This window comes from Anopheles funestus, chromosome 3RL (assembly GCF_943734845.2).
Source record: "Anopheles funestus chromosome 3RL, idAnoFuneDA-416_04, whole genome shotgun sequence".
Lineage (NCBI taxonomy): Eukaryota > Metazoa > Arthropoda > Insecta > Diptera > Culicidae > Anopheles > Anopheles funestus.
Genome location: NC_064599.1, coordinates 2,031,233 through 2,055,107, shown reverse-complemented (window position 1 = coordinate 2,055,107; position 23,875 = coordinate 2,031,233). Strand labels below are relative to the sequence as shown.

The 23,875-nt window shown below is 50.0% G+C and overlaps 1 protein-coding gene across 1 annotated transcript in view; it reads left to right on the top strand.

Annotated features, from left to right (window-relative positions):
* The window catches only part of LOC125771125 (titin), a 41,999-nt gene extending 18,393 nt beyond the window's left edge, over positions 1-23,606 (top strand). The window contains 14 exon segments of the mRNA XM_049441451.1: positions 1,171-1,335; positions 1,426-2,190; positions 4,205-4,454; positions 4,457-5,986; positions 7,376-7,536; positions 9,580-11,437; positions 11,875-12,254; positions 12,832-13,371; positions 13,990-15,744; positions 16,643-18,143; positions 19,567-19,995; positions 22,031-22,122; positions 22,194-22,374; positions 22,442-23,606. Of these exon segments, the coding sequence (XP_049297408.1) occupies positions 1,171-1,335; positions 1,426-2,190; positions 4,205-4,454; positions 4,457-5,986; positions 7,376-7,536; positions 9,580-11,437; positions 11,875-12,254; positions 12,832-13,371; positions 13,990-15,744; positions 16,643-18,143; positions 19,567-19,995; positions 22,031-22,122; positions 22,194-22,374; positions 22,442-22,545 (9,711 nt within the window). The 3' untranslated portion in view covers positions 22,546-23,606.
* Positions 23,607-23,875: the final 269 nt, after the last annotated feature.

The window sequence follows — 23,875 nt, the reverse complement described above, 5'->3', positions numbered from 1 at the left end:
TAGGTTGTATGTTGTAACACACAGAAGAGAACACCTGTCACCTTACAGCGACAAATAATGACGACAAAACGATACTAAATAACGAATGTTTGAGCGGTGGAAAATGGGAGTAGTTGGAACACTGCCAACGCGAGTTTCAGCATGTTTGCCGTTGTTTTTTTGCCTGATTGCTTTGGAGAAGCACGGTTTGGGGTTTCTTTCTGCTTGCGTGTATGTGTGTGTGTGTTAAGGGGGTTTGGGTTTGTGTGGTTTCAAACGGTCATGGTGGTCTTGCGGTTTTAACGGCTGACTGCCGTTGAATAATGAGCCAAACGTCGGGCAAACGTCGTGGAAAATATCACAGCCGAGTAGTTAGTAAAAATAAATTAAATGCTTTCCTTCTCATCGGGCACACGATGGAAGTTGCGATGGCGAAGGGATGAAGGGGTAGAAAATTGATGTCCGCGATGGTTTTTGGCTTCTTTGCATGCAGCTTTTGCTTTACTCTAACGCGCCTGTGCTTGTAATTTGATCGGGTTCAACATTGGAACGTATTCCTAGGGATAGTTTCATGTTTCGGCAGTGTAACACACCAAATCTCGCATCTCCCGTATCATGTTGGAATCGCAATCCTACTGCTGGTGAAGTGGTTTTAGCACGAACTTTGGTATTAGATTCGCGCTGGGCGAAAGGTGTTAAACGATCTGTACGTGTCTAATGCTGTTTGTTTGAGGCGTAAGGATTTAGGAGATTTATCGATTGAAAATGGCAGTTGTATTAATTTGAAGTAGCAAGTAATTAATTACTGCAAAGGGAATTTTACGATGCTGATAGATCTTCGCTTTTTTCGCTGCATTGTTGCTCCGCTGTATGATTTGCTCCAGCAAACATTTCAGGCAACACTAGTTCGTTTCGTACGGTGACGCGATTTCCTTCTTCGAGAGCGGAGTCTGTACTCTATGCGACCATTTGTTCGGCGGTCTATCATTCCGGTCACCACCCGCACTCCATTTCCAAACCGGGTTGTCAGCTTCGCGCACGAGAGAAAGCGAATATAATATCGTTATTCCTGGCTGCTCGTGTGTGGTTTTTGGCGAGTTTCGCCTTCCTGCTCACGCTTCATTACACTTGCTTGTAGCTAACGGTGTTTCCGTCTCTCTTTCGGTATCGCCGTACGGTTACCCGCCACAGATCGGGGACGCATACTTGCAGAAAACTCGCGCAGCGCAGTGCGTCGAGCGGACACTCGCCGAATTTGCCGATCGTCAGTCGGCCGTCAGTAATGAGTGGGAAAGCTGGAACAGTCGACGGCGCACGGAGACAACACTGAAGGAAATTATGGCTGCCAACATGGAGGTAAGTCATTTGTGCCGCAATGACACTAAAGATCTTGAACTCCGGAGCTAAATTTGCGCATTGTTTTCTTCCCGGTTTTTCCCCGACAAGACATTGGCTGTGGCGTCAAAGCTGGAGGAGCAGCTGTATCCAATCTTTAGTACCGCGCTCGATAACCCGTCCGATCTGATCGACTTCATTGGGCGCAAACGGGCTCAGCTCCAGCAGGACGTTAAAGCGGCCGAGGCGGATCTTACGCAGCGCTTCGATACAATCGCTCAGCTGGAACTGGCGGGAGGTGACGGCGGCACCGGGCAGGATATAGTGGCGGTAAAGAACAATCTGAACTCGATCAAGACAAAGCTCTTTTCCCTTGGAGCCGACTTTGGTGAGCTTTCGGACGCCACCGAACACTTTCTGCGCTCGATCATGCAGTGTCGTGACAGTATACGGGAGTACTTCGGTACCAAGCACGTAGTGACCGACCCGGGAAGTGTGGAGGCGATCGCCGAAGGATACGAACAGTTTAAGCAGGTGACGATGGAACACTTCCGCGGTTTGCTGCAGCAGAGTGAACAGATCATTGAGCGTGTGAAAGCGCTGGAACCGCCGGGTGCACGTGAGCTCGATACGGACAAGATCATTACGCTGCTGGAAAACTTGCGCACGTACTTTGAGTCACAGACGGAGTCGGAGAACTGTGAGCTAAAGAAGCAGCACAGTGTGCTGGCGTTTGATCGCGAGTTGAGTGAAGTGCGTGCCGCAATGCGTGCAGAATACGAACGGTTGGAACGTGGACGTGGGGAGTATGGGGACAGTTTGAGTGACGCTCAACGGACTAGGATTGCTTTTGAGGAGCATGCAACCGCCTTGCAGGTGAGTACATACTGTTTCGGGGTATTCAAGAAGTAACCAACACATTTTTAAGGTTATGAATCTTAAGATGGCGCAATTCACGAGGAGAAGGTCATTGTTGACCGCGATAAATCGTGCAAATTTATTTCACAGATTGCATGTAGCAAGTACGACAGGCGCCATCTTCATGTTTTTGTCACTTTTTTTTTATTACCATTACCGTTTGATCGTGCCAAGCCGCGAAATTGCCCTCTCACTGACACTAATTGCGCGACCAACGATAAAAAAATCTACAAACCTACGGGTGTAGATTGTCGGGATTTCTCTCGGGTTTTTGATTCTCAGGAACGAGAAGGTTTAATGTTTTTGATTTCTCCATCACGGTAGGATGATATATAAAAAAAAATAAAAAAACCCACGGAATATCGCACAAATATGAAGCAAAGCAAACAAACCTCTGGCGCTCTGCTTTCGTCTTATGTAAAAAAGGTTTCGTTGGCGTTTCATTTTGGATGTCATAAATTGTAGTTCCCACCACCGTGGCCTGCACCATGCGCGTAGGTGTGAACGGACGGGTAAGGTTAGAAATAGATGGAGATCACGGTTCCACGTCCGATGAAGGATGTCCACCCGATCAACGCACAGCTGTTGATTGGACCAATTATTGATGTGGCACACCCGGTGTTTTGTGTTTCCTTGGGCCAGTATAGGCCTATTTTTAATATCACGATACGAAGTAATCGTGGTGAGATGAAGCAATCGATTAGCTCAGTGGGCCAAGCGCAAGCGGTTCCGCTAAAGATAGCCAACGAATAAAATAAAAGGCAATCGCAGCAAATGCTTGGCGCTTTCACGCACACAGAGGGGGGTGATGCAAAATGTTTTCGTCCATTGTAGGGTGGTAGGTGGTAGTGAAAAGAATTGCACTTGCAGCGCGATCCGAGCGCGTATAACGTTGCGCAAAATGGGTGTGGGAGAATAAAGGTTTGTTTTTGTTTCTACGCTCGGGACAGTAGAGGCCATGTTTTACTTGTGTTGGGTCAAAGTACAAAGAGGCTGTGCTGTGTTTACAGTGTACCAAGCAAGCGTCTTTCATCATTTGTTTAGGGAAGGAAAAAGCAATTTCACATCCATGTCAGGGCACTAAAAGCGAACATCTTTAGCACTTACAACGATAGCAGAAAGGGAAGCATTTTAGGGCTCGATTTGATTAGAAGCTGAACAGCAAAATTTTCCAAATCCGGTACGTTGATGGAGAAATGTTGTATTATTTAGACACGGGCGTACAACACATCTACTCACAAACCGACACGACACAACTTTGTTTTGGTTTTCCGTCTCAAAATTAAAGTCCAACACGCTCCTTGGTTCCGGTACGGTAGCATACGCACCAACGCCACACCACAAGCATTCAACCGAAAATTCATCAACCAAGCGCATGCAAGCGCTCGTGATGAGCGGTTGCTGCTGCGATCAGGCCCGATGACAGGGACAGTGTACGCGACGTGTATACCGTAGCTATGTAAATATTTATAGAATTGAAAGATTTGTTTGTTCTGGGACGACCCACGGTTCGGGCGAGCGGTAAGTTTTGCTGCCAAACCAAACCGTTCTGGTGTGGCGGCTCGATCTGTGAATGACGAATGAATCGTCTGGGGTCGTCGCCGAGGGTACGGGCCACCACGCCACCATCAAGCGCTCATTGCTCTGTCACTAACAATTAGCGATCGACGCACCTGTTGCGGGTTCCACGTGCGGCCCCCCACTTGCGTCGCGTGATCATGCGTGACATTTAATTACTACGCCCACCTTTTTTTTTGAAAGGGAGTATGTCAGGTTTCGGGTGTTTGAATTACACCGAGCATTGGGAGGGTGAATGAGATTGCCAAAATGGAGGAAGGGTAGTTAAGACTTGTCAATGCGATCTATTGGATGACTTATTAGATGATGAATGTCCATTAATGTAATGCACAACGGTTATATGCTGTTTAAACTAATTTTCGGAACTATTTTTTGCGTGTGAAACCTTAACCAGGACCTTGAACGTCGAATCGATGCATTTATCAACTCAGGAACGGAACTGGTACGTCAGTATCCCGAGACAAGTCCATACATCGAGTCGGAAACGCACAAGATACGCAACGAATGGACCGACTTCCTACGCAAGCTGGAAGAACATCGTCAACTGCACAGTATTGCGATCGAATATTTCGAGCTGATAACCACGGTAAGACACAGACACATTACTATCCGATCGGAAATGATTCTAATATAATACCTCATCCTTTTCAGATTGAAGATCATTATAGGACACTGAATGCGGAGCTGATTAACGCAAACAACAAGCTCACCATATTGAACAACGTCGACGTGGCTAACGATCTGGTGGCGCAGGTGGACAACACGATACGTACGCATGAGACACGCCAGCTGGATGCGTTGAAAAAGATTGCAACACTATCGACACAGCTGTACGGTTCCGATAGGACCATTACACTGTACACGGAAAATACGAAGCTTTTCCAAACGTTCTACAAGATCAAGACGGAGGTGTATGAGAGATCGAAGGAGCTGGCCGAGCAGCAGACACGGCGCGATGAGCAACAGCGCCAGGAGCAGCTGCAGCGCGAACAGGAACAGTTGCAGCGCGAACAGGAACAGCAACGTTTGGAGCAGCTGCAGAAGGAACAAGCGGAGGAACAGCAACGTTTAGAACAGTTACAGAGGGAGCAGGAACAGGAACAGGAGCGATTAGCGCAGCTTCAAAGGGAGCAGGAACAAGAGGAGCAGCGTTTGCAGCAATTAAAGAGAGCACAAGAGGATGAACAACAGCGTCTTGAGTTGCTGAAGCGAGAACAGGAACAGGAACAGCAGCGTTTGGAGCAGCTAAAGCGCGAACAAGAGCAAGAGCAAAAGCGTCTGGAGCAGCTGAAGCGCGAACAGGAGCAGGAACAGCTTCAGCGCGAACAGGAGCTGGCTCTGCGCAAGGAGCAGGAAGCAACAGTAGTGGAAAACGTACAAATAACCACCACAACTTCACAGTCGGGTTTACCGCACCAGCAGCAGTCGTTCGATGTGCAAACCATCGACGAAGAACAGTACCTTCAGGAACCGCAAGTCCCGCTGGTCATACAAACCGTCGAGGAACAGGTACACGAGCAAATTCACGAAGTCATAACCTCATCCACACTGTCCGCAAGCCAGCCGGAGGCAAGCTTGCGTGTGATTCAACCACTGACCGATGTGTGCGTACAGGAAGGTCAGCGGGTGCGTCTGCAATGTGTAGTAGCGGGCGTGCCAGATCCAACCATCGAGTGGTACAAGAACGGCATCAGCGTGCAGGGTAATCCCGACTATCGGACGAGCTTTGATCCGGCAAGCGGTGTCTGTACGCTGATGATCGACGAAACGGTTACTGCGGACAGCGCTGACATACTGTGTCGCGTTGCAAACGAAGCCGGCATTGCCGACACTACTGCCCGGTTGCTCGTGACGGAGGCACCACCACCGCCACCAAAGCCCGCCGGTACGGCACCAGTGTTCACGATGCGTCTGCTGGATGGAGGTGTCGCACAGGAGGGACAACCGTTCCAGTACGATTGTGTGGTCGGCGGTCAACCGGTGCCGACGGTACACTGGTACAAGGGTGATCAATGCATCGACAGTTCGCCCGACTATCGTCGAACGTACGATCCGACTTCGGGTGTAGCGTCCTTGCGCATCGAACAGGTCTACCTTGAGGATCAGACGCACTACACCTGCCGGGCGGTAAACGATTGCGGCTCAGATGAAACGAGTGCGTTTCTCACGGTCAAGCGTAAGTATTGAAAGCCGATTGAATTACCGGCTAAGCGATCAGAGTGGCGTTCGGGTTCCGAGTGTGCTGGTGGATAACGGTGCAGTAGCTGGTATTGCATGAGAATGTGCTTCGCTTCTATTAAGCGATGTATTGGGACAGTGCGCAAGAAGGATTCAGAAAGTACGTGTGTGTGTGTCTGGTGTAAAGTGAATTCAGCGCTGATTTTTTAAATGGTTGCAATAGGTAGTGATGTTTGCCGAATGCATGATGGAGGCGCCCGGTGTCTCACGCATAAAAGACCATGCGTCTCCATTGAGTGTTTATTTATTTTTTTTAAAGAATTGTGTTCGAATTTTTGTTAAAGAGCATTAAGTAATTTATGGCAAAAAGCTTAAAAAAGTCACTTATTATTCTGAAAAAAAATAATTCAGTAGCATCGGCGGTCGACGGTGCTTGAAGTGGTATAAGAGTGTCTCATAAGAGGAAGCAATAGAAATGCGCTATTTAGAAACCAAATTTGAATGGTTGGAGTATTGGAACGCTTTCCGCACTTGACGTCGCTAGTTTATCCACTTACAATCTAAATCCACCGCCGAAAGTCCGAGGTGATCCTCAGGAAGGGTATACCACCCGCCTCGTTAGCGATGCTCCGTCACAGAAATTACACGCATCGTAGCAAATGGTGCGTTAATCTTTTGCAATAATTCTCTGCACTCAATTGAAGAAGACAGATGAGGTAAATGGGAAGCTACTTAGCCGTGCGTGCTTAAGAACTTCGTGCCTTCCGTGCCGACCGTTCTTCGTACCGTCTTGCGCGCGAACCGATCTTCTCGGTTTCATTTGAAATTACACGCTCGATCGCATTCCTATCTGGTGCGAGCGTGGTGCGCTCAAGCGGCCGTCAGCCACGGTTTTTGGCTGCACTTGGATCGCTACATTGTAGCGGCCGTAAGCCGTAAGCCAAATCGACTTACCGATTGCAGCGCTTGCAACGATTATGTATGGAGGGTGGAGGAACATAATTTTTCCCGCGATAACAGTGTATTGAGGGTGATGTTTTGTTCATCGAAAGAAAAAGAACCCCTTTTTCGAGATTTCTAAGCAACAGAACGAAGCAGTGAAGGTACGCAAATGGTTGGAGCTATTTTTGAGGACCTGAAAGTGCGCGTTTGTCGGTAGTATTTACCGATAGACAGCACACACAGGAAAACCGAATTGTAGGTGTTGGTGTGTCAAAGATAGAATGGCGTTAGCACATACAGTACACCGCGAACGAGGGCCATTCAACGATCAGCTGCTCGCACCTGTTGGTCTAAGCCGCATACTGACAAACGCGGCATGAAATGTTACTCGATGTGCTCTGTAATCCTCGATGTTAAGCTCGATTTTATTTCTTTCTCTGAACAGCGCTGGAACCGACAGAATTTCCCGACTTCCCGGAACCGCTGTCGAACGTGATGGCGCGTGTTGGGCAGAAGATACGGCTCGAAGCGAAAGTCAGCGGTACACCGCAGCCGGAGCTTATGTGGACGCACGATGGCAAACACTTCACTAACCGCGAGGTTAAAGTAAGTATCTGGACGTAAGCGCCGGGCATCCATTAAATGTCACAATAAATCTGTTTTATGTAGGTTTGAGATTTTTTAACAGCGCTGTAGTTTTCAGCAAAAACGTACCAAATATGTTGTAGAATCCTCATAGTACACACATATAGAGAGGAAACCACATCGATGCCATTTTTAATAGCATAATTACACAGAAAAGGCCCTCCTTAAAACCATTTCCACCATTTGACGACACTCGGCGCTGTGTACATTTTTCCGGCGGTGGGATTCGCCGCCTGCGCCTCAATTAAGTCATCCAGCGCAGACATCGTTTCGGGTTGTCAAACGAATTAGCGCATTCGCGTCACATTTCCCGCGCGTTTGCCACTTTTCTTCTCCCCCCCTTTTGCTCCTCCATACCACCGTGCAGAATGGTTCTTGTTTGTTTGAGTGTGTCCCTGGCGTGCGTTGTGTGTGTTTTTGTGTGATACTTTGAGCTAGCCTGTACATATAGCATTTATTCCTAGCTTTTGATAATTCCGAACACTCTCCTGCTATAAGTTTTTGATAGTTTTCCCCCTATAGCGTTGCCTAAAGTCCCTTGTATTGATGTGTTGTAATGTTGCGATTGTTGTTGATTGCAGTTGGGTAATGCGTGGTGTAGTGTGCTGCACTGCACCGCCGTTACCCATAAGCTCGATGCCGTAACAAACGGGCATTTATCGTTATTTATTCCACGATATGTTCCAATTCTGTAGATTTTAATTATAATGGTTAAAAATAGACAATTTTCCCTCTCGGTCTAGCCGGAGTTGTCGGACCGGACTAGACATGTGTACCGAATCGGTGTGTGTTGCGGTGTTCGCGCATGCTCCGGCTTTACTGGTGTAGTAGACCGATGCACACACAGGCGCTGCTTCAGCTGGTGACAAAGTGTCGAATCCGCAGCGCCCGGAGATGAGGAAGGAAAGTAGAACAAACACAAGTAAACGCTGGCACTGTCTAATGTTATGACACCGGCTGATGGCTGGTTCGAAAGGTGTTGTTTGCGCAGTCGCGGTGTGAGATGGGAAAAAAACGGAAAAACGTAACGCGATCATTTTCCAGCAGAGGAAAAGTGTTGCATGTGCTGGGATTTTGTTTGTGTGCCCATGCACAATGACGAGCTGCAATAGCTGAACGTAAGAGAGAAACATAGGGGTGTCGGAAATTATATGAACGTGATTGAGAACAGTAAAATATTAAGAATGAGCTAAAAATGCCTTAAACTCCAAGAGAAGCAGCTACTGGAATAGCTTCAAACGATCGTACGTTGTCCTTGATTTCTTTTCCCAAATAAACATGCATTTCGCTTGCGTGACAAGGGTGTTTTTTGTCGCAAATGTTTGCACGAGCAAAATTTATGATCGATATAAATTTTTGCCATTTCCCCTGCTAGCTGTAACTTGAGGCAATAACAGGTTGTAAGGCGAGATCGGTCGGTTGAATGAACTTCTCTCCGTCCAGCCATCCAGGCAATGGTCTTTAAAACTCTGAACATGAAAACAAGTGTCCCCTAGCAGCGGATGGTGAAAACGTGAAAAACGGTTCGAAAATACGTTTTCTCTCCTTTGCGCCCCTTTTGCACCGTGACGTCTCGGCTCATCTTTCACCCGCCACATTTGAGATCGTTTCGTTCCACCAGATCCAATGAGCGGTTTTATTTCTACGCTTGGTTGTCTGTGTGCTGAGGCTATAAATCAGTGTATGTCTTATGCAGGAGGATTAGCCTTCGGTTTACACTCGGTTCAATCTTGTAACGATCTCGCTACAGAGTTAGAGACGAGAATATGTGTCCCCTTGGTTCCGGGCTTCGGGGTATGTGAGTTTTTTTCTCTTCTTCTTACAACGATATATGCTGTCCAAGCAAAACACATAGACCACCAACCATGCATTACTACGACAGGCGCAAAAAAAGGTGTGACTACTACACGGGCAAACACCGTCCACTACGACTACAACGATGATACGGTTGGGGACCCTGGGGCGTAGAGTTCGCTACTGAATGTGTCCCGTTCTTCATTTTAGTTCTTCTACGAAAACGGCCGAGCGCAATTGGTCATAGACGAGGCATTCCTGAAGGATGCTGGTGTCTACACGCTGACCGCCAAGAATATCGCCGGTGAAAAGTGCTGCTCGTGTAATGTGGTGGTGAAGGGTCGGCTACCGAACGAAACCAGCGACTCGGAACTAGCAAGCGATATGGAGCCAGTGAAGCCCGCGGTTCAGCTGCCGCTGCGGGATGTGTCAGTGTTCGAGGGTAAACCAGTACGTCTGGATTGTGTGATTGTGGGCCAGCCCGAGCCCGAAGTGATCTGGTATCATGGCGAGCGGCCGGTGAAGGAGTCGACTGATTTTCAGCTACTGTTCCAGGGCGACCGTTGCTCGCTGGTGATCCGCGAGGCCTTCCTCGAGGATGCGGGCGAATATCGGGTGGTCGCTATTAATAGCGCGGGTGAGGCGTCGAGCCAATGTTCGGTGCTGGTCACACCGCTGAACACGGCCGAACCGGCGGTACGGCAACCGGCGGAGCGTGTGCTACCGGTCGTCGGTGCACCGCCACGCTTCGAACGGCTGCTGAGCGATATCCTCGCGGACGAAGGTGAACGGGTGCAGTTTGAGTGTGCGGTCAGTGGCGATCCGCGCCCGACTATCCGGTGGTTCGTGAATAACCGTGAGATCCCAACCGATGTGACCGTATCGCCGCGCGTACACTGTGTCGTGCGTGAGGACGGTGTAGTGAAGCTGATAATCGAGCGGGTACTGCCGGATGATAAGGGCGTCTACACGGTGAAGGCCGCAAACGTGTCCGGTGAGGCGAAGTGTTTCTCCAACCTGATAGTGAAAACGGTCAACGCGCCGGAATTCGAGGCGGTGAGCACGCCCGCCTTCCTTACGGAGAGTTTGGTGTGTCCGACGTTCCGCGAGCTGTTTGCGGATCGTGTCGTCCGTCAGCACGAACCGACCAAGTTCGAGTGTATTGTGATCGGTAAACCGCAGCCGAAGATACGCTGGTTCTTCAATGATCAACCGGTGCAGGGACACGATTTCCTTGTGTCGACCAGCGGTGATCGGCAGGTGCTCACCATACCCGAGGTACGCCCGGAGCTGTCCGGTAAGATCACCTGCTACGCGGAGAACGAAGCAGGCAATGCACAGTGCGTCGCAATCGTACAGCTGCTCGAGCAGCTCGGTTCCATCGGTCCGGTACCAATGCCGGAGCTTAGCCTACCGATGACCGAATCGATGCAGCAGGTTGACACGTCCGGTTCGTCGTGCGTGACACTGCAGAAGCATGTTACAACCAGCTCATCGTCTTCGTATTCCTCCTCCTCGATGGCCACCATCCAGCAGAACGGTGTGGCCCACTCCCATTCGGAGGTTCATGCAGAGTCGGCGAAACTGGATCGCTCGTTCCGCCAGGAAGGTGACCAAGCGCCACAAGTCGCCGAAGCGTCCGAACACCAGCGCTACGATCAGGTGAACAATCAGCCACCGACCGTACAGCACGAGGCGTCCTCGTACGTGGGTGTCGCTCCAAACCTCGAAACCATCATTGCCAACTCGGGCCAAATCAGCACGGGCAAACCGGCGAGACGCAACATGGCGCCACGGTTTGTGACGCCCTTCAATGGCAAGATCGTTGACCAGGGTGCGGACGTTATCATCGAGGGTATTGTGGACGGGTATCCGACACCGGAGGTTCACGTCACGAAGAATGACGTTGAGCTGCAGCCGGACGGTGAACGGATCCAGGTGTCCTACTCGCTGAACAAGATCGTCGTCGAACTACGCAATGTGTCGCCGCTTGATGCGGGCCGATATACGGCCACTGCTTCTAATGCGGCTGGTGCTTCTACCACTACGGCGGATCTCGTTGTTAAAAGTAAGCTTTCCTGTCTGTTTTACTTAAAAAAATCACGAATTCTTGGAAAATCTGATAGGCTTCCTGTTGATTTGTGGAGTTGTCTAATGCGATGTCTTTGATGACATCTGAGGAACGGAAGGGTTTCTTGATAGAAGTCCAGAAATGCCTTTGAAAGACGACTAAAGGAACTACAAATGTTTCCAAAATTATGTCCATTTTTGTAAAATGTTTAGAACATGTTTGAAATTAAGTCATTGACAATTCGGACTAAATATTTCGATGTACAGGAAGCTTATCGGAATCTCGTTTTTGATTGTGCTACCGGATGTGATCCGGATTTTCCCTTTCGTTTTTTTCACATATTTATCTTTCTCCGGTTTCACGTGCTTTCCCTCTCCTGCGTCTCGTTCGCGTTGCGGTGTACATTTCGTGTTGCAACCCCCACGATTCCTCAGAATCCATCTTTCCGCCAGTGTTTGGCAGGCGGCTGCAGGCGCAAACCGCCCGCAACGGTGACCGGGTCGTGCTGGATGTCGAAGTGTCCGGCACACCCGAACCAACCGTCGTCTGGTACAAGGATGGTCGGTCGGTTCAGGATGCGCTCGCTCCTGGCAGCTACGCACTGCAGCAGGTGGGCTCCTGCTTTAAGCTGATCTTCGAGCAGATCACAATGGCCGACACGGGCAAGTACATGGTGGTGGCGAAGAATGCCGGTGGAGAAGCGCAAAGCACGGCCGACATTGCCGTGTTGCAGTGTGAAAGTGCACCACAGCCGGCGCCACAACCCGCGCCCCAGAAACATGTCTCGTTTGTGGACATGGTTCAACAGCAGCAGGTAAATACGAGACACCCGGCCCAAGACGGTGTGCCAGTGTGGGAATGTGTTTGCGTGTGTGTGTGTGTTTGCTTTCTAGTGCAGCAGAAGCAGGTGTTTGTGTGTGTTGTGCTTTGCTTAGGGTCACAATTATCGTGACAGATCGCCATCCTGTTCAACTCGCCATCTAGTAGCAAAGTAGTGTCTAGTTCGCCATTCATGAAGACTTCCCAGCAAATCACGATGCAAGCCCTCGGAATATCACCGAGCGGCTGGATCCTTTCATAATCGATCATCTACATATTCTCTATCTCTCTTTCTCCCTTTTCTGTTCTGATCTTCCGTACTATCGTTGTACTTGTTCAACCACGATCTGTTTTCGTGAATCAATTTCATCGTTATCACGCCATTCCACCCCCGACATCTGCACATATCTCGACAAATCACAACACACACTCTCGTCGAAACCAAAAATAATAATAATAAAACACGCACTTCGCAATCGCAAAATGTCACCTCGCTCAATCGTGCACGTTCGTCGCACTCGATTCGTGCCTTGCTGTCCGCACTGGCAACCGCACGTCCTTCGCCACCGCAGCCCCGTGCGGATGAGGCGTACGAAGGCGAGGGAGGTGGTTTCAGTGCCCGGCAGGAGTATGCGAGCGAGGCGAAACTACATGGCCCGACGACGGAGTCGACGATCGTCACGGAGACGCGCCGCACGACCGAGGCGACGATGCGCATGGAGCACAAGATCAGCTTCCCCGATCTGCCGGTGCGTTTCTCACAGCGCACGCAAACGCCCACGGTGCCGACGGTGACCGAGGGCACGAGTCCGATTGCTGACCCGTCGGCGCACCAGAGCATGGGCACCAATACCGAGCACGTAGCGACCCGCTCGGACGCAACGCAGACTGCGACGGTTGACGTTCCGATTACACCAACACCGGCGCAACACGCACCGGCACCAGCTCAGCCACCGACGGCAGTGAACGTTCGGTTCCCAGCTCAGTCCGAATCGAAACGGGAGAGTAGCAGCATCAGCAGCAGTACCACCGTTGTGTGCGAACGACCGAAGTCATTCGAACCTCTGTTGCAGCAGCAGCCGCCGGCCAACGGTGATATTACGGCACAGTTGGTAGGTGCAGAGGTGTCTTTAAACCTTCCACCGGCACCACCCCCACAGGCCGGTCACGGTATGCAGAACTACCAGCCGGCAGTGGAGGGCAAGCGGGTGGACTTTTTGAAGCCACAGCCGGAAACGATCCCGACGCCCCCGATCGGAACGATGTTTCAGTCGGAGGTGGACGGATTGGCACCGCCGAAATTTCCGCATCCCGAGCCGGTTCCCTCGGTACCGAAGATCGCCATGACACAGCACCGGCCCACAGTGTACCGGCCGAGGCCGTCGAGTCTGCCGGAGGCGCGTGCCCGAAGCAGTTCTCCCCGTCCGTCGGCTGACGCGATCGCAATGGAACGGTTGTGGTCGGCTCCGAAGGCGTTCGGGTCGTTTGGTTCGCGGGCGGCTGAAGAGCCGGTATGCCAAGTGTACCGACAGTATCGACCACCGCCGACCGTTTTTTCATCTTCATCCTCTTTCACCAAGCATACTACTACTACTAAGACCACTCAACAACAGCAACAACCACCACAACACCACTATTCGACACTTCCGTTCGCACGCAAGCAAACAAAACCGCACCAAGAGCACAACACCGCTAAAGCTCGTTCCGATTCGATTCGATCCGATTTTCAGCCGATCTACCAGCAACCCGCACCATCAGCTGCCACCAACGCACCAACACCGACCCAGATGTACTCATCCTTCTCCTCGACGCAGCAGTTCCAAGCGTCCTCGACGCTGGCACAGCAGCAGTACTCGCAGTCTTCGATGCAGTACCAACCGTTCAAGCCTTCCCTCGCTGTGGAGGCACCTTCCGTCCGTGCACCTTCCCCAGCCCCGGTGCCGACCTTCGTGCCTAGTCAGGCAGCTCCACCACCGATCCAGAGCTTCCCTCCGAAGATGACTCCCTTCAAGCCGACTCCTGCTCCGGCTGCTGCACCGTCGATGTTCACTCCGGCACCGGCACCAGTGTCTGTTCCGGTTCCAGCAGCTGTTCCACAATTCAATGTAGCAGCACCTGCACCGGGCTGCACGTTGACTCCGATTGCTGGAGCAACACCAGCCTTCCTGGCGGGTCCGTCCTACAACCAGACGCCGCAGCCGTTTAAGCCGCTTCCGCCACCTACTATTGCGCCCATTTCTCTAGGTGCTTCTACTCCAGCTGCTGCTCCTCAACAACAGGCAGCTTACGCTCCACCACAGCCGCAACCGCAAGCCTATGCCCCAGCAGCACCTGAGCCTTCTGGTCCGATTTCGTTGCCTCCGTATCAGGAGCCACTCTCGTTCTCATCTCAACCTACCGTTGAGCCACTATACCCTGGTCAGCTGGGCTATCAACAGCCAGCTCAGCAGCCACCACAACAGTACCAGCAACAGGTGGAACAGCAGCAGCAGCTGTATCAACAGCAACAGATGTACCAGCAGCAGCAAGTATATCAGCAGCAGCAGCAGCAGCAGCAACAACAGGTATACCAACAGCAACAACAGCAGCAACACTTCTACATGGAGCAGCAGCAGGAGGAAGAGGTGTACAAGAAGAAGTCCGTGAAGGAAACGAAGAAAATCTTTGAAGAATCGCTGCTGCAGCAGCAGGCTGCGTACGGCGAACTGAAGGCACCGCGTATGGTCCAGGGCGTTCGCTTGCCCGTGGCTGCACCGTTACCGCCGGACTTTGGGTACGGTGCGATCGCGGAGCTAGGTCTCGAGCCAGGGCCCCAGCCGACAATGGGCTACGCTCCGAAGGCCTCGAGCGAGCGCAAGAGCTCCTACTACCGGGAGCAGATCGAGCAGTCCCTGCTGGAGAGCATGGACAAGGAGCCGGAGCGTGTCCCGGCCGGCGGTGTCAAGATTATCCCGCCCAGTCCGCGCAAGAAGTCGAAACCGTCGCCGCCGGCGGTGGGACAATCCGACACCGCAGGAGGAGCGCCTGCGCCGTTCGAGCAGCCGGCAGAGCTGCAGCAGGGCCTGGGTGCCAAGACCAAGAGTCCGTTCACCGCCACCGAGAGTGAGTACGAGAGTGACCTGGACGGTACCGGAGCCCGGCGCCAGAACGGTTATCTCGCCGACACGGAGGAGGTTGTGCAGAAGACCGCAGCTGTTTCCTTTGAACAGCAGCAGATGCAACAGCAGCAGACGATTGAGAGCTTTAGCAGCTCGAGCAAGATTGAGTCCCACTCGTCGATCGTCAGCGAGGTTGTCCAGCAACAGTCGGCACAGGTAGAGCAGGTTGAACAGCAGCAGATCAGCCAGGAGGAACAGCAGCAACAGGTGTTCCAGGAAGTGTCTCAACAGCCTGCAACAGAACTGGTGCAGCCGCCATTGCAGCAACAGGAGCAACAGCAACAGTCCGAGGAAGTGATCATCTCATCGTCGGAATCCGTTCAGAAGGTTCGCAAATACCGCATGTTGTGTTGTGTGTTTATGTGTGCGAAGGTCCCTTGTACCGTACCCCGCTTCTTGTTGATCGATGCTCACCCTTAGACTAATCCAGTGTCACCATGTTTTGAGGCGGGTGTTCTGCCTGTTTGTCAGATCAGATCACCTTTTAACAATTGTTTCTATTGATGTGCCTTAATGTGTGTTTGCGTGAGTGTCGTTTCGCTTAATCCTTAATCAACAACTAGGACGGTCGTGTAGCCTGCCTACAATCGCCGTGAGATTTGTCCCTCAAAAACTCATCATCCCAGCGAAGGACCGTGACCGTCAAGCAAAGCAGCATCTCGATTCATTGCGTGTGGTGCGTGTAGCGACCACTATAACTGTGACTACGAGCTAATCGATCTATGTCAATGTTTATTTTAGCGTTTTTTTTGTGTTGCTTTTTCTTCTGTGTCTTCGATTTCACGATCGACCGTCAAAAGAGCAGGCAGTCGAGCTGTGCGCTACGGCACGATACGTCAAGAAGCTTCTTCCTCGCGCAAACCAAGAGCAACACATCAGCGACATGGCGTCGTGGCGGTGTTGCGCGCGCGACGATGTGCGAAATTTGTGTGTCAATGTGAAATTCCTTTCGTTCCGAACTGTTGTGTAGCGTTATTTTAATTGGCTTGCTCGTACAATGCTGTCTGTTATTTACTAATCTATGTCTTTTCTTTTTCTCTTTCTGTTTTTTGTACTTTTATTCTACATTTTTGCTTCCCTGTCCTGTTTGTTTCGTTCCTTTCTATACCAATGTCCTTCCGTCTGTCTATCTGTGTATCGTTACTCTGTATGCTGTTGTGTTTTTCACAATCTTTCCTCGGCGTTTTGCAAACGTTGAATTGGACTATCTTTCGCTGTACTGTAGGAAACGGTTGAGGAGAGCAAGAGCAGCTTCTTGGTGAACAACGATCTGCCGGAGGACTTGCAGCCGGTGAAGGTGCTGCCAACCGAGGAACCACTGCCGACGCTCAAGCATGTTCCAGTGCCGGCCGCCGTACAACCAGTGCCCGAGCAGGTACCCGCTCCCGAGCCTGTCATGGTGGAGGCTCAGCAGCCTCCACAGCAGCAGCAGCTGCAGCAACCCGAACCGATTGCTCCGACTCCGGTGCAGCAGAACGGATATCCAACGCCCAGTCCGGCCCAGCCGTTCCTGTCGGACTATGAAAGTGACGCAGCGGCTCCATCGCTGGCGGGCTACAAACCGGTCCATCCGGTGTTTGCGCCACCGAAGCAGGAGTTTGCGTCGGGTCCAGCTGCACCGCCACCGTCAGTATTCGACCCTATCGACAAAATTCAAGCGAACCAAGTCAACGCACCAACCGATGCACCAAAGATTGAGAAACCAAAAGCAATCAGCTACGTTCAGCAGCAGCAGCAGCAACAGCAACAGTACCAGTCGTACCAGCAACAGCAGACCTCCTCCTTCCAGCAGCAGACCTATCAGCAACAATCTTATCAACAGCAGCAACAGCAGCAGTCGTTCCCGCCGGCAGTGCAATCAATGCCGGCGCAGTACTACACATCGATGACGGCACCGCCAGTGCACAACACGATCGCCACCGAAACGTCCAACTCGCTGCACATGAAGGAGATGACCGAGAGCAGCAACCGGGTGGTGAACATGCAGCAAACGAAGCGTGTTGTCAGCATGGAGCAGCAACAGCAGCAGCAACAACAGTTCATGCAGAAGCCGGGTCGATTTACGCCGGGAGAATATCGTGACAGCGATGGATACGATAGCGATGGCACACGCATTCGTCCAATGTGGACACCAAACCCGTCGGACAGTGATGAGCCGCACTATCGCAGCGTGCGCCCCAACTTCCAACAGTCGCGCTCGACGAGCCTACCAAGGCAGCACGAACGCATCCAAACACCGATGGAGTTCGATACGCTGCCGGTGCAAATGCCCACCAAGATCGAACTGTCCGCCGGGCTGGAGTCGAGTCAGCATCAGCGCAGCAGCTCGCTCTCCCGTCAGAGCACGCAGTTCGAGACAACCACCACGATGACGACGGAAACGCTCAAGACGCAAACGTTGGACCGGTACGCATCGAAACGGTTGGCCACGACTCCAGTGCCGAACACGCGCGATGATATGGCGGTGAAGGCGCATCGGGTCGCACCAATTAACTACATCCAGAAGCAGGCGGACGGTATGGCACAGACGTTCAAGACGAAGGCTTACCACTTCAACAACGAGGTAATGACCGACATCAAGAAGACACCGATCAAGCCGATTCTGAAGAACGCGTACGGTGCTCCGATGGTGCAGCCACAACCGCCGCAACCGATGGCACAACCACCGCAGGCTACTGCTGCCCCACCACAGGTCTACCGGGAGGAGTCACGAGTATCGCAATATGGTGAGTACACTTAATCCTCCCAGCTAGATAACTCCATTTTTCCCCTCGTTATTATATCGAATTTCGTGCGATCATTGGGTCACCAAACCTAAAGTCTCTGCCACACCTGACCGCAGGCAGCTGTTCCCTGCTGCAAAACGAGATGCAGGAGATGATGTGTTCGGGTTCGGGGCAAAAACTTTGCGAAAAATTGTCAAATCCCACTCCCAACCAGACATCGTCGCTCGCTTGCATAATGATACCCGAACGCGCACAGGTTAAGGAACCATTATAAAGCAGCGACACCGAAATAATAAAAACCCACTGCTCGCAACTTCCGTGTGGACCGTCGTTCGATCGTCCACCAGCCCGTTCCGCCTGACGCTTGTGTTCCGATGGCGCAATGCGAACAACGGCGTGTAATCGAGGTTGACGGTTACACTGGCAGACGGATTGAGTGTTCTCCCCCTCCCCATTAAAACCGATGTCGTTCCGTTCTGTGTTGTTGTGTTCATCCCCGTAGGGATGATCGACAGCACTGCGATGAAGAAGATCAGCACCGCGTTCTACGCTCTAGATCACAGCGTACCATTCGGGGTTGTTTTCCCCGTTGCCCCGAACCGACGGGGAGGCGATGGACAGTGGCAAGCTCCGAAACGAACACCTTCACCTCGTCTCGTTTTCGTCAGGGTTGGATAGCGGCCGGCCAGCTTGGGTGCTTCTGCTACAGAGAGAGGCAGCATCTATTTTTAACATGCTCTACGCCCGACGAGAAAAATCATATTTTGCCTCACTCATCTCACCGTATTGCGTTACGATGGAAGGGTACCGCGCGGGTCCCATCCATCCATCCGCATCGGTGTGATGTCCTTTGCTTGCGCCTGTTTAACTACTGCTATATAATGCTGCCTTCTTAGCCTCTTCTCATCCATTAGCCATTACATCAGAGTGCTCTGCTCGAATTTTGTTTTGTCTTTTTTGTTTTTACTATTGCTACTACCTACTCCTGCTACAATCACTACCGACTGGTGCTACTGTTTCATCGGGATCACTTTTTTTCGAAGTGATTCGTTTTTATTTTCGTTCGTTCAGTTTGTTGTTTTCTTTGATTTCTTCATTCTGTTTTTTAAATGCTCATCCCATCGATTTGCCACCTTCTTTTACGATGATATTGCTTTGTTTGAGCGCTTTTGAGTTTTGATTTTGAGTTTTATTTTTGAATTTTATGATTTGTTGTTTTTACCCCTTCACTTACAAATTATCTATTAACATAACCTTACTTCTGTGATGCTCTTAAAGTTGCATAACCAGCGATTTCGTTTGGTTTTGGTAATTTTAGCTGCTAAACACTTACCTTATCCCCGTTTCCGTCCAATACATGGAATGTGGGACATGTTTGATGAATTGTGTTGTGTTTTTTTTTATACGAACGGTCCAATATCAGGCACGAAACACGTCGATCCGGACACTGGAATCATTTACTTCAAGTACGATTTCGGGTACGAGTTCGGCATCATATTTCCGGGAGAGGGCCATCGAATAGTGGCCGGACGTGCCGGCGGTGGTAATGGTAGGAAACATCCGCGTTATACCCAAAATACGGCGCAATTCGCGGCAGGTGACATCGATGTGCCGGTACAGCACGAGCGCACCAGAGACTATTATCGCACCGTGAATCGCACCGGTCCAATGTCTGGACCGACTCCGTACGGTGTACGGTCGGCTTCTGTACCGGCGACGGAAATGCACGCTAGTGCTCGGTATGGATCGGTTCCGTTTGCTACACCGGAGTCTGCGTTTCACGGAGGAAGTAGCGGCCGGTCGACACCGTCACGCGGCCAAAGTAACCGGAACAGCTATTGCGCCACACCAGGTACTTCGCTCCAGCTCAAGCTATCGATGTTGTCCAGCACGTTGCGAGGCTATTGCTGATGAGCCTTTCATAACAGCACACAATGTTGCACTTGGCTGAAGCCCCAGACTAGCAGCAAATGCCTGAAGACCGTGACTTAAATGTGATGCGCTTTGAATGTCAAATATCACCAAAGTTACTGGAGATCAAAGTGATCTCTAGATGAGAGTTAGCTTAGATTGTGAATCTTACAGGAAGCATGTTGCTTCCTATCCAAAAGCTTATTATTGTGAGCATGTTTGATGTCGTCCAACTAATACGGTACTATCACTCTCGGGAAGTCATTGCCAGACAAACATCAAGTCCCCAAGAAGAATTTTCTAAATAACCCCAGTACACATGGTAACTAGCCGTGTGCATTTGTTTTAACCTCACCTCTAGCAAAAGGGTGGATTGCAAATTTTGAATTCTAGCCGTACATTCAACTCTTTCACCACGGCTCTTATCTCTGCCGAACGGGAAGCGGGCTGTCAAGCGGACGCCTCTTAACTAATCACGCTGTCGACAGCCGTGAAGGATCCGGAAGGAGGAGGTCACAACATAACAATAGCGCAACGCGACAAGCGCTTGGGTAGCGAAGCAAACGAACACCGGCGAGATCTTTTGCGTAAATCAGCTTGCTGACGGGCGCCGACCAAATCGACCAAATTGTCACATCGGATCGCCGTCGCCAGATGCGTCGCCGGCGGCGCCCTATGTCGCAAATTGTGTGACGTACGGGGCTTGCGAAGCCTTGATACCGAACGGTTACATAATGACAATTAAAACGAGGGTTTTTTCTGGTAGATGTCCGAAGGCAACCTCTCGAGGGTGCGGGTTTTACATTCCTGCTTTTTATTCCTAATTCGCTCGCCATGTTTGTTTGTCTTTTTGTTTCTCATTTGTCGAACGCCAATGGCTGGTAGAATAGAAACATGATATGATTTTACGGTGCACATAAAGCAATGAAGCAAAGACAAACAGCACCGAAGATCACCATCAACTAGCAAAACGCTCCGGATAGTTAGCTGGCTAGGGTTTTGGGGAAAACCGTTCGGAAAGTATTTTCAGCATCCTATCCTCACAACGCCACTGCCGGGTGAAGAAGCCGGGTGAGAAATGGGAACATTGGTTCTGCTCACACTGTTTTTCAGCGTGCGACAACAACATCATCGTCTTCTCGTTCTTCCCTATCAGAGACGCAACCAAACGCCGAGGGGGAAATCATGATAATTTATTGGCACAATTGTTGGGACATGAGCATTTTCCGCCTGAACTACGCGGCATACGTATGCGCAATCTGCTTGGGGTTGGGGTTTCTTTTATTGTCCTTATTGGTGGTGCTCTGCAAACCACACAAGAAGATCTGCCTCTAGACGAAGTATCTCTTCAGTTGGAGAATGATGGATCTGTTCCGCGAAACCATCCACTTTGCCGAGTGTTATTCATTAGCTATATTCATTCTTGGGATTTTCACAATGATATCTTCCTAGATCTAGGCTTTTGACGATTTGTGCATGCTTCTTTGCTGCTTTGTTTATGTACGTAAATTTGAAATGGCGTGTTTGTGTGTGTTTGTGATCCCAAGTCGAAAAAGCCACTAAAGAAGAGGAGGTAAGTGCTGAAATGCAATCTGCTAACTGTCAAAACCCTTTAGTAACTGTCAAACTGTACACTAATGTTCAAACCAACTCGTACAACGAGACTCTTTCTAATAGTTATCTTATTCCAAAGTCTCCAAATTTCTATACTTGGCCGTATGAGTACATCATAAAGTACGAGTTGGTCTAGGACATATTGTACACTGATCGTCCATCGATCGACAAGCTTTTGCGCATGATCATGTTGCTTCCGTATCGCCACCTGTTAACGTATATGAGAGTGCTATTCGTGTGTATGCTAAATTGTGTGCGTGTGCGAGTAAATGTAGTACGCTCTATAAAACATCGCTCCACCTTGTGATCCATAACCTGCAAATGAGCTAATCTCGCACATCTACCCTTTCGGGTGCATCCAGATCCAACAGCTCAGGGATTGAACAGATCCACGACACCAAACGTGAAGCAGCAGGAAGAAGGAGTTCCTACCAAAACACCCTTGTTCGTCGCTGTAAGTATCTCCGCCCCTGCTAGCAATATCCAGCGACGTCTTTCATTGTTGAGGATTTACTTCTATTGCAGCCATTGAAAGACATCGCAGTTGTCAGTGGACAACCGGCGCGTTTCGAGTGCATCGTAGCATGCGATGCAGCACCATCGATTCGCTGGACGAAGAACGAGGCACCGATCGAGGAGGGGTACAAGTTTATGCCAGAATATCGCAACGGCGTCTGCCGTCTATCGCTGCCGGTGGCCTATGAAGGTTAGGAAGAGGTTACTCTGAGAATCACTGCAACACTAACATATTTCCGAATGACTTCTCCCCTCAGGTGATGCAGGCCGGTACTGCTGCCTGGCCGAGAACCATCTCGGCTACGCGGCCACCTGTGCCGAGCTGACGGTGGCAAATAGCGATTGGAGAGCGAACCAGTAAGAGGAATCGGATCGGAATTCCCAGCCCTCCAGAAGAAGAATCAGATGCAGTAAACGGTGAAGTCTTGTCTCCACGACGATACACGAATCAGTGAGGGAATCGCGAAACTACGCGAACACAATAGCTAGAATCGAATGATCATGCTTCAATGATAAGAAGCTCAATTTATATTTTTTTGTAATAATCATTTAAAATGCCAGTGGAAGCAGGATTTGCCGAAATGTTCGTTCGCGACTTCGTCGTGTAATATTCGATCATGTAGTTGTAAACGCTGTGTTGCTTTTATTGATCACCTCTTGCTTTCTATATCTATCTGTATAGGGTTTTTTTTTCGTTCTGTTTATCTGTTCATCGGTTTTTGTTATGGCGCGTTTTCGCTTGAAAAAAATGTCGAATCCGCTTCAAAGCATACCCGCCCTGAACACAACTGTTCTGTGAGAACGTGTGACTGTCTGCTTGATTGCACCATATTAGTCACTACTGTTCTGTTTATGTTTTAGCCGTTTCTGTGCTTCTTACCAGGAAGATAACACATTTTAAAAAATAGTAAAAAGTTTGAAAAGATAATCTCGAACCGCTTGACCGATATATCGAAGCCCGACAAGCATGATCTGTCAGGCAGCGTAGCGTGACGTTACACTGGAAATGAGGCGTTCGCGAAAGATACTGAAAGCAACTGTTTGATAATTACGAATTGTCGAAACTTTGTTTCGATTGGATGCGAGTGATGTTGTTGTACCAGTTTTTGTTCTTTGAGCAATCGAAATCGTGTTTGATGTTTATTTTGCAACTGTATTTAACTCGAAACCAAAATCCCACTGTTATTCCCTTCTCCCGCCATCATCCTGCTTGTTTGCATCGAACCATACTGTCCCGCTCCTCCCCAATACTTTTACTGTGCATCGCATAAATGATTTGTCACATATTGGAGAACTATATACTGTAACGAAGTGCAAGTGAATACGAGTTGTTTTTTTTAAATATGATGTAAAACACAAAACGCAATAAATGCAAATGTACGAAATGAACAGGAAATAAATAAAGAATTAGAAACAAACCAATATCACCCGTCAAAGGAAGGATGATTTATTTCGTTCTGTAGGTAAACAATGTACGGTTTGGAATGATCCGAACCAGACATGATGTTGCAGAATGTTTGTGAATGATTTATGAGCTTATGTTAAGCAACATTTATTTCGCTACCCACCAAAGTAAACGTTATGATGTGTCTCTTCGAATATGCTAGCGCCATCTGTATCGCAAAGCGCTTTCTTAGTGAGCTTACTAAACGCGAAAGTCGTTTTCCAATTGCTTTACTGTGTTTCGTACA